The sequence below is a fragment of the Elephas maximus genome, chromosome 22, assembly GCF_024166365.1.
Source record: "Elephas maximus indicus isolate mEleMax1 chromosome 22, mEleMax1 primary haplotype, whole genome shotgun sequence".
NCBI classification, from domain to species: Eukaryota; Metazoa; Chordata; class Mammalia; order Proboscidea; family Elephantidae; genus Elephas; species Elephas maximus.
The window spans coordinates 52,018,459-52,029,844 of NC_064840.1; the positions used below are offsets into that span (position 1 = coordinate 52,018,459).

Below are 11,386 nucleotides of genomic sequence, written 5' to 3' on the forward strand. Positions count from 1 at the left end.
GAATACTTCCTGTCTTAGTTATCTAGTGCTGCAATGACAGAAATACTGCAGGTGGATGGCTTTGACAAACAAAGATTTATTCTCTCACAGTTTACCCAGCCCAGTGCTATCGAGTCGTCTTCTCACAGTTTAGAAGGCTCCTAGAAGTCCCAATTCAGGGCACGAGCTCCGGAGGAAGGCTTTCTCTCTCTGTCAGCTCCAGAGGAAGGTTTTTGTCTCCTTTCAACATCTGTGCACCTGCTGTTACATAGAGATCTCCATGCATCTTATCATCTATCTTCCCCTGGGTCTAGGAGGTTCTCAGTGCAGGAACCCCAGGTCCAAAGAATGCCTCTCGCACATGGCTCTTGTTTCTTGGTGGTAGTGTGGTCCCTCTCTGCTTACTTCTCTCTCCTTTTATCTCTTCTAAGATAAAAGACATGACTCAAGCAAGGATGTGACTTGAGTGAGGTGATGAAGACTATTACTTGAGTCATGCCCTTTAGTAAGATACGCCCACCCTAATCCTGCCTTATTACACAATTCCACAAAATGGAGAAGTAGTACACAATACTGGGAATCATGGCCTAGCCAAGTTCACACAGATTTGGGGGGGACACAATTCAATCCATGATACTTCCCAATCTCAAAACTTACTACAAAGCTATAGTAATTAAGACAGTGTGGCACTGGCATAAAGATAGACTTGTGGGTCATTGGAACAGAATTGAAAGTAAAGAAATAAACCCTTGTATTTAAATTTTCAGCAAGGATACCAAGACAATTCCATGGAAAAAGAGTAGTCGTCAACAAATTGTGTTGGGACCACTGGATTTCCATATGCAAAAAAAAAAAAAAAAAAAAAAGTTGGACCCCTGTCTCATACCATGTGTAAAAATTAACTAAAAATGGATCAAAGACCTAATTTTAAGAGCTAAAACTATAAAACTCTTAGAAGAAAACATGGGGGTAAATCTTTATGACCCTGGATTTGACAAAAGTTTCTTAGGTATGACACCAAAAACATGAGCAACAAAAAAATAAATAAATTGGACTTCATCAACATTTAAACGTTTTATACTCAAAGAACATCAAGAAAGTAAAAAAAAAAAAAAAAATCCACAGAATGGGAGAAAGTAATTTGCAAATCATATATCTGAGAAGGCATTTGTATCTAGAATATATAAACAACTCTTAAACTCAACAGTAAAAAGACAACCCATTTTTAAAAATGGACAAAGGATTTGAATAGATGTTTCCCCCCCAAAAAAGACATAGAAATCACCAATAAACACATGAAAAGATTCTCAACATCATTGGTCATTAGGAAAATGCAAATCAAAACCACAATAAAATACCTTCATACCCACTGGAATAAAAAAACCCACTGGAATAGCTACAGTCAAAAAGACAGTAACAAATATTGATGGAAAGGTGGAGAAATTGCAACCTTCAGACAGTGGAAATGCAAAATGGTATAGCCACTTGGGAAGACAGTTTGGCAGTTCCTCAAAAGGTTATACATAGAGTTACCATGTGACCCATCAGTTTCATTCCTAGATATGCCCAAGAGAAATGAAAACATATGTCCCCACAAAAACTGACATTATTCATAACAGCCAGAAAGTGGAAACAACCCAAATGGCCCTCAACCACTGAATAGATAAGCCAAATGTGATATGTCAAAATGATGGAATATTATTCAGTCATGAAAAGGAGTGAAGTTCTGGTACATGCTGCAATATGAATGACCCCTTGAAATCATTCCAGGTGAAAGAAGCCAGACACAAAAGGGCACATACATAATTCTGTTTTTATGAAATGCCCAGAATCAGCAAATCCATAGTCGGAAAATAGATTAGGGGTTGCCAGGGGCTGGGGAGAGAGTGGGAGTAGGGATTGACTGCTAAAGGACATGGGTTCCTTTTGGGAGTGATGAGAATGTTCTGAAATTTGATAGTGGTGATGGTCATACAACCGTATCAACATAGGAAAAACTTTTAGAAATACACTTTAATAGGGTGTAAAGCCATTATTAATAAATTAGCCAGGTTCTGAGTAAAGATGACAGATTGAATATATATATCTAATTTGTTTCCCCCACAAACCCCACAAAAAGCACAGTAAAACAAATTTTTTAAGACACAGATCTACAAGTTCTAGGAGAATAGAAGAGACATCAGCAGCGACATTTGGGAATTCAGACGAAGTTGCAAGAGTTAACTGGCTTAGGAGTTCCAAGAAAACCAATCCTAAACTGGCATTTGGGGAAACCCAGAGCCATCCTAACTTATAGCACAGAATCTTGAAAGGTTCAGAATTTGGTGGCTAGGTGGTACAAATGGTTAAGCACTCTACCACTAGGCAAAAAGTTGGCAGTTCGAACCCACCCAGAGGCACTTCGAAAGATAGGCCTGGTGATCTGCTTCTGAAAGGTCGCAGCCTTCAAAATCCTATGGAGCAGTTGTACTCTGCAGGCATGGGGTTGCCAGGAGTCGACCGTCATCTACTCAACAGCAGCTAATGACAACACGTACCTCTGGAAGTGGGAGTGAAGCTGAGTGCTAAGGTAAAAGGGATTGCATAAAAACTGTTAGGAAGAAGTTACATCTCCTTCCCTACCCCGCCCCTGCAGAAGAACGAAGGGTTTATCTGTACCCCTGAAGAGTATGAAACGGAGCCTCTAGAGTAGGGGGCACAAAAGTGTATTTACTGTGTGAAACTAAGAAAGCTTCAGGTCCTTAGTTTGTGTGGGCCTTTTCCAAGAACCGGAAGGAACCTGAGCCATGCATTCACATGGTCCTGTATTTTTGTAAACTTTGAAAACAAAGTATTTAAACAGCCATCCCTTAAGAAAGCCTCTGTCTTCACCTCCTACTGTTACTACTTCATGCTAACCCTCATGTCAGTAGATTTGGAGTAGCCTTGGCTGTTGGGGCGGGTGGGGCTAAGGAGAGTTGAGTTGGGAGTATGCCAGGTTAACTGCAATTTGTAAAGGCACTTTTGGGAAATTATTAGAAGTGACTCCTGAGTTGGAAATACACGAAGAGTACCTTTTTTGATCATTTTCAAATTTATTTAAATACTAGGGGTAAATTTAGATAAAAAGTAATGAATACAAAACAAAAGTGACAGAGGTAAGCAATTAAATAAAGCAAATGATCCTGAAATCAAATATGTAACCAAAAAAATTTAGTTGTATCGGAAGCTAGTAAATCACTGAGAGAATGAGACAGATTTTAAATAGGAGTGGCGATTGTTTGCCAATCCAGTTAATGAAGAGGAGGGGCTCATCTGAGGAATACCTTGACGTTTCTGGTGGATTTAACAAATACAGAACGAAGATAACATAGAACTCGTTACGTGCCCTCCTACAAGGACGTCAGTGGCAAGCTGGTTAGTGTCATTAATTCAAAGAACATTTAAGATTAGTCGCTAATAAGAAAACTTGAAATATGCCCTGGAATCCTACAGCTCACTTATGAAAGAAACATGAGATTTTCCTAAATTTGACAACACTTCTCAAATTTGTATTTATGTGATATTAGTAGTAAGCTGAAAAAGACACTTTCCTTATACTGTCAGTAATAGGAAACAAATTTCAATCAAACATGCTAGAGGAAAGACTGAGTTATCTTTGTATTGAAAAGGCAGTCATAGGTTGCATAGCCAAAAAAAGTAGGGGAGAAAAAAATACAGAGGTGTGTCAGGCAGATGATTAAAAAAATATTATTCTTGATTTTCTGATATTTGCATTGTTAGCTCTTTATAATTTGTAATTCTGCTTTTTTCTCTGTCTAAATAAGTACTCGGTTTCATACCTATTTTTATATTTGTAATTTTATATTATTTTTCTTTAAAAAAAAAAAAAAGGACACATAAAATGAGTCTAATCTCTAGGCCCACAAGACTCAAATCCACCCCTGAGAGGACATCAAGCACAGTTGAGAATACCGAAGTCAGGAGGATTACGTGAATGCACGCATGCTGAGTGGGAATGCTGAGGAGACACACAGGCACACACACACACACGCACACGCACACACACACAGGCACACACACAGGCACACACACACACAGGCACACACACACGCACACACACGCACACACACACACACACACACACACACACACACCCACTTCTTCCTCTCACTCAGCTCTCAGCGCCCAGAACCCTGAGCTGGGCCTTTACCCTGGAGGCAAGAGATTGGAAGAACTTTCTGTAGGGAATTTGCCTGCCCAGGAGGAAAGATTAAAGATACTGACTTCAGGGGCTGCCCACAAAACTGCCCCACTAAATCATGCTACACTATTAATAGGCAAGCGTTATCCGTGTGCTCAGAGCTTTTAATCAGCTTTTTTGTCCCCCAGTCATACATGTGAGCAAACAACCAAGAATTACCACACATCCCAGGAAAACACTTAGTATGAAAAACAGACCAAAACAAACAGAAAAAAGCATTTTGGAGGGCAACTGAGACTATACAGGGAGAAGAAACTTTTTTTAAGTTATCATTAAGGTCCTCAGGGAGACATGGCATTCATGAAATAAAAGCAGTATGCAATTTAAAAAACAAAATCAGAAGTAAAAAGAGCTCTTGGAAATTAAAAATATGACAGCAGAAGTGAAAAACTCAGTAGCAGTGTTAGAAGAAGATAAAATTAAGAAACATTGAAAAGTAGGAGAGAAATTAGGTGACCAGCCAAGGAGGGTCGGTACTGGAATTATAAAAATCGCAGAAATAATAGAGAAAATGGAGGGGAAGAAATCAATCTTTTTTTTTAACCCCAGAACTAAAGGTTATGAATTGCCAAATTGAAAGAGGCCTGTGAGTACCCAGCACCGTGGATAAAAGTAGACCGACAGGGTACATCATCATGAAATTTTACACTAGGGACAAGCATGTGATCCTGTAAACTTGACTAAAGAGGAAAAAAAAATAAAACGGGCTACATACAAAAGATAAGAATCGAGAATGACTTTAGATTTCACAACAGCGGCCCAAGAAGTTAGAAGGCAGTGAGTCAATGCCTGTGAAATTCTGAAAGCAATTATGTCCAGCCTATAATTCTATACCCAATCACAAGCGAGTGTGAGGGTGTTAGAAGTACAATAAAACTTGTTCTGGATATGCAAAACTTCAAATCTACCACATAGTTTTTCTCTGCCAAAATGAGGAATAAACAGTTATTAAAACTGAAAATTATTAATTTTGGGGAAAACAGGTTATGCACTGTTACTAGTTACTTATTGCTGTGTAACTAGTTAGCCCCAAAATTAGTGGCTGAAAACAACTATAAGGTTTCTGTTGGTCAAGAATTTGAGAGTGGCATAGCTGGGGAGCTCTGGCTTGGGACTGTCTGTAAGGGTCAATACTTCGGCCAGGACTGCAGTTTTCTGAAGGCTTGGCTGAGGCTGGAGAATCTGCTGGTTAAGAGAAGGAAAGAAAACAAAACACATGCTAATAATAGTTTACTTACTATTGATCTAACAAAATTACAATGTAACTATATTGAGAGGCAGGAGAGTTGCAAGTGTGTCTTTGTTTAGTGGGGGTGGGGCCCCAACGAGTTTTATGTGTTTAGTTGAATCCTCATCTTCCAAAGTAAAAAAGTCAATAGCTAGTGCCTAAAACTAACAATCAAGAAGTAGCAATACAGGCATTTTATTTAGACATCCAAAGACATATAACCAAAAAAATCAGCTGAGTTGAAAGTAGTTGCCTCTGAACAAATGAGATTGGGGGGCCTAGGGACTCCTGTTTTACTTAGCAAAGCTTGTTGACGTATTAAACTGTGCACGTGTATAACTGATGAAAAGAAAGATTAATAAGAGGAAGCTATAAAAGTAATGAAAATATATATAGGTGAATATTTACATATCGTTGAGGGAGAAAGCTGGTATTTCTCAATATGACACCAAAAGAAGAAATTAACAAAGGAAAAGGTAGATTTCATAGATTTGACTTTATAATAGTCAAAAGCTCTGCACATTAAATACACACAGGTACAAAAGTAAAAGGCAGACAGGAAGCCAGGAAAAACTCCTGATATGTAAGTCAAAGGGCTGGTGTCAAAATGTAAACTGTTGCAATCTTTTAGAAATGTAAAAGGTTTCAATTTGTCTCTAAGGCAATTTGGCAAAATGCATCAAAGCCTCGACCATGTACATGCCCTTGGTCTTAGCAATTCCAAATCTTACGAATTTATCCCATGTGACTAATCCTTGATGTGCACAAAGATTTAGTCATTAGATTTAGCTATTAGAGTTTTTGTTTATAATAGAAGAAAAATTTGAAACAGTTGAAACAACCAACGATAAGTAATGTAGGTTAAAACAAATAAAACTGGTGCTACAGATATATATATATAATGAAATACTATGTATATCTTGAAAATCAGGCCAGTGAAAAAGTATAACTGATGTGTAAAATCATGATGTATGTCTCTAGATGATAACCACCTTTATTTTAAAACTGTGTATATACACATTATGAGTTGTTTTTTTTTTTTTTTTGGTGTCTTTTGTACTTTGTGTTCATGTTTTCAAAGTTTTTAACAATAACCATGTTATTTTCATAAACAAGGGAAAAAAAAAACCTAAGGGTTTTTCTTGTTTGTTTATTTGAAAAATATGCTAGGAGAAAGAAGAGGACAGTAATGGTATTTCCACCACCCAGAATTAGCCAGTACTAACATTTGCCTTATTTGCTTCTAGTTGTTTTCTGTGTCTGCAAAAAAAAAATTTTAATTAATAACACCAAAATATTACCCTCGATTATCTTTTATACAAGAGATTGCAGGCTTTTTTTGTTTGTTTAACGTTTCTGTATTTGTAAAGTTTTTTTTTCTAATCATGTTTTGCTTTATAAAGGGATAAAGTGTTATTAACCATAAAAAGTAGAATATTAAAAATGTCAAATGAGTCTTAGACATTTAAAGAAAGTAAGAGAGATTTTGGACTTGAGAAAGCCAGGAGAAGGGAAAGCATTCCAACGCAGGTGGGGTGACCATATGTCCTGGTTTGTCCTGGACAGTCCAGGTTTATGCCTGTTGTTCTAATGTAATTATTAATGGCACTCCCTTTGGCACTCAGAAATGCTGCAGTTTGAGACAGGAAATTATAAGAAGTTTGCATTTGGGGGATACATGAACAGAGCCATTTGGCTGAATCAGAGTGGTTGTACAGGGTGTGATGGGAAAGAAGACTGACTGAAAGGAAGGTTGAGACCATGTCATAGAGCACATTGAATGCTGATGTGAGAAGTTCCTCCACTGATTCTAGGAGCTGGGAAGGAAATAAACAAATGAGCCCTGGACCATGTTGTGGTGTGAAAGTAAGGAAGTGCCAGAACACATGTACCATGTTGGGGGTATGTCACAAGGACACAGGAGCCAATTGAAAGAGCTCCCAGTGGCCAAAGGTAGGGCAATTAAAGCAATGAAATAGCATTGGGTTGTAACCCAACGTATAAAGTAAATATGAGTTCATACTGATATAACTAAATGGTTGAGAAATAGACAAATCTCCTGCACAGAACTCCAAATGATTTCTGTAGATACTCTTCCCTCAAGGTGGAGCATAACTCCCTGCTCCTTCATGTGAGCTGCACATAGTGACTTCCTTCCAAAGACTACCCAGTGGAAAGCGGTGCAGGGAGTAGCTTCTCAGTGGAGAAACCTGGAGAGCACTACCTCAGCCAGGTGATCAAGGTCAGTGCCCTTGATAGGATACCATGAGAATGGCACTTTACCCCTGTGGTCTTCCTCCCAAAACCCATCCCCCAGCCTAATCACGAGAAAAACAGAAAAATTCTAATTAAGGGACTTTCTATAAAATACCTGACCAGTACTCCTTAAAATTGTCAGGGTCATCCAAAACAAGGAAAGTCTGAACAACTGACACAGACAAGAGGCCCCTAGGGAGACATGACAGCTAAATGCAATGTGGTTTCCTGGATGGGGTCCTGGAATAGAAAAAGGACATAAGGTAAAAGCCAAGGAAATCTGAATAAAGTATAGACTTTGGTTAATGTATCAATATTGATTCATATAATTGTGGCAACTATACTAATGTAAGGTGTTAATAATGGGGGAACTGGGTTTGGGGCATATGGAAATTATGTACTATCTGCAATTTTTCTTCCACTTTTTTATTTTAAAATCAAACTGTTTTAAAATGAAAAGTTTGTTTTTTTAAAAGGACATTCTTCAAACAGGTAGAAATAAGCCTTGAGCGGGTGAGTCAAGAAACTAATTAAAATAGTACGATAAAGTTATATATATATACCTGTTGTCGTCGAGTCGATTCTGACTCATAGTGACACGATAGCACAGAGTAGAACTGTCCCATAGGGTTTCCGAGGAGCGCCTGGTGGATTTGACCCACCAGCCTTTTGGTTAGCAGCCGTAGCTGTTAACCACTATGCCACCAGGGTTTCCAAAGTTATATATATATATAGATCTTCAGTAATTGAAGTGGGAATACAAAGAAAGAGACCTGGTTCAATCTACAAAGTATACTTAACTTTTAATTTGTGTGGAAGCACCCAGTTCAGCACACACCTTCTTCCTTGTGGTAATGCTCTTCCCTTTAGTTTTTCAGTCTTGTATAGAATGATGAGCCCCTTCTAATTCCTTAATGCTTTAAGACTTTCAAGACTAGACTAGTTTGATCAAATGATTTTTTTAAATAATTGCTTCAGGTACGTTTAGCAAATTCATATGAAAACAGTGTTAAAGTATTAGTAGTAGAGAGAAAACTGGACTGGAAGTCAGGAGACTCGATTGTTCTAGTTTTATTGTGGACAAGCAGAGTGACCTTGGGCTAGTCACTGGACCTCTCCAGATTTGTTTCTTCATCTGCAGAACGAGAGGATTGAGCTGGAAACATTTCTATGGTAACTTAGAGTTCTAAAAATACTGTGATTCTAAATTAAGATTTAGAGAGAGGCTGTGGCACTACAAATAATAGAATCTAAGTTCCTAGTTTCTTGGTACCTAGTCTACAGTCCTAGACTTTAAGTTAGAATCATTGTGAAGACCATTCTGAGAATTCTTTAGATACATCTTTCTTCCCCATATTCTTGGGATGGAGATTCCATTTCGACTCCCAAGTTTTAAAGCTGAAGGAACCATCTGTTCTAACTTACTTGTTTTAGAGTTTAAGAAACTAGGTTCCAGAGGGCTTATGATTTGTTCAAACCACAAAGCTAGTCAGAGGCAGAGACCAGGTCTTCTGATTCCTGGTCTAGAGCTTTTTATACCATTTCATACTTCTTAAGAAACACAACCAATTTTTTAACAATGCTACCAGGACCTCATTTGCACTGTTACCAAAATGGTCCTTGAGGGCAGTTGTCTGCTGTCCAAAACCATTGTGTCAGTCAACTCCATTCCCTGACTTGGGGGAAAGTAGCTGAGGGCATGAGGATGGGGCTGAGGAGATCATCTCCCCTTGAACCTTCCCTCTTTAGGTCCAAAAAAGGGAAATAACAATTTCATTTTGCTTTTCAGCTTCATAACCTGTCTTTCTCCCTGGGAATTATATAGCCAAGGATTATTTGTTTACAGAAGCCACGTGAATCAGCCAGCCCCCAAAGGGTTAACGCTCCCAAATTATGGGGCTGGGTTAACAATAAACAGGATGTCCTCCAGAAATTAAATTTAAACCACTGTGACTCAGGCTGGCCCAGCCTCTCAACCAGATCGTTGTCTGGGGTTATTATCGGTAGTTAATTATACCGTTGGGTTTAGAAACAGTGTTGGTCAGTTTGGGCCAAATCAAACCAGGCTCAGGGAGAAGGGGGTGTGAAGGGGAGGGTGGGATCTGGGGCCTGGAGGACTGGGTCAGTTGCAGCATTGGAAGCGGGAGGTTTGAATTAAAGAAAGCTGAAGGGAAAGTAGTGAGAGTAGCTGGTTGAGTCTTACCCTCAGGGCTCTCCTGCTATAGCCCTTACCCTTGTACTAATTACAAGAATTCTTTACTTCTTCCCCAGGTAGAAGAGAAGCCTACCATTCCTATAGCTGTCTGGATGCCCAGAGTTTGCTTTCTAGCCTGGCTCCAGTTCTTTTATTCTCAGAATTGTAGAATCGGAATTTTCAGTGCCCTCAGTTATCTAGATTAACTCTTTATTTTACAGAGTAAGAAATTAAACCACAGGGCAGCCAGCTTATTGGAGGTGGAGGCTGGACTAGTGCTCAGGTTTGGACTCCCTAACTCATGATCTTCCGTTATGCCAAGCTACCCTCCCAAGCCATCTTCCATTTGAAAGTAAGCAGTCAGGTGTAGCACTTCATAGCAAGTTCAAAGCAGACTGGGGCTGGATTTCACGTTCTTGTCCAAGTTAGCCACATTTTGATTTTGTCAGTTTTCATAGAGGTAACTCAGCATGGCCAGTCATTAATGCCCCTACAATGTCATCTCCCCAGCCTCCCAAGCAGCTCTTCAGATCTACAGTTTGTCTCTGTACAGAGAGATAGTGAATAAATGAGTATATATATAAAAAATGATTTTTATGGTGTTTTTAAAGGTATATATTCAGTGATGATAGCTATTAAAGTAAGTATGTAATTTCAGACTTTGTAGCTCCTCAAGACACAAGGTTTATAGTGATTGTTATTCTTACATTATCTCCCTTTTCCTACCTTTTAAATGTGTTTAATGACGAACTAAAAGTAGGAAAAATGCTCTGGGGCAGAAGGTGGCACCCAAGAACTTCTGATGGACACTGTTGATGGGAAGATCACTCATCTAGAGCCAAGCCTGAATGCTAACGGTCCTAGGTCCACCAGGGCACTTGGCACAAGTACAAAGTAGCTAGCCACTGCACAGTTCTTTACCTTCCTGGGAGAAAAATGGCCTACGCCATTTCTTTTCAGCCACATTTCTTTTGTTCTATCTCATTTCTCATAATTTCCGTTTGTCTCTTTCTCTTTGAGGATTCCTTTCAAGATTGGGCAGCCCAAGAAACAGATCGTCCCTAAAACAGTGAGTAATCCTTTCTGAGATTCAGTTCTGTTTCACATGGCTTTTGTAGAGAACCAGAGATTTGACTCAGCACATCTTGTGGCTGGGAAGGCAGAAAACATGGGCCTTATTCCCAGTCATGTCGATCTAGAACCTCATATAGACTGGAGCTTTCAGGGGCCTCCTGTCCTGGCACATTTTCCACTCTCAGATCAGCCTGGGCTCTTCCCCTTCCCTGAGCAAATAGAAGAGGTGGATTACAGGATGTAGAGGAACAGTCCATCTCTGGGATTGGTACAGTAGTCTGTACTTTTCTTAAGAGGGCTCCAGAAACACAGGTCCCTGCCAAGGACATGTCCCAGGCCTGTATTTCTGACTACCTCAGCTGGATAAGAGACCAGAAAGTTCTCCAGGTGGTCCAGGCCCCTTTCTCTCCAC

General features: G+C 39.3%; 1 protein-coding gene across 4 annotated transcripts in view; it reads left to right on the top strand.

Moving 5' to 3' along the window:
• The window catches only part of BIN3 (bridging integrator 3), a 57,905-nt gene that overhangs the window by 18,722 nt on the left and 27,797 nt on the right, over window positions 1-11,386 (top strand). For 3 of the 4 annotated variants that reach the window (XM_049865530.1, XM_049865529.1, XM_049865532.1), the window contains exon 2: window positions 10,921-10,969. The exons of the other annotated variant lie outside the window; for it this stretch is intronic. Coding sequence is in view for 1 of the 3 variants with exons in the window: in XM_049865529.1 (XP_049721486.1) it covers window positions 10,921-10,969 (49 nt within the window). In the remaining 2 variants the exon portion in view is untranslated. The remainder of the gene's footprint in view (window positions 1-10,920; window positions 10,970-11,386) is intronic. 4 annotated transcript variants of the gene reach the window in all.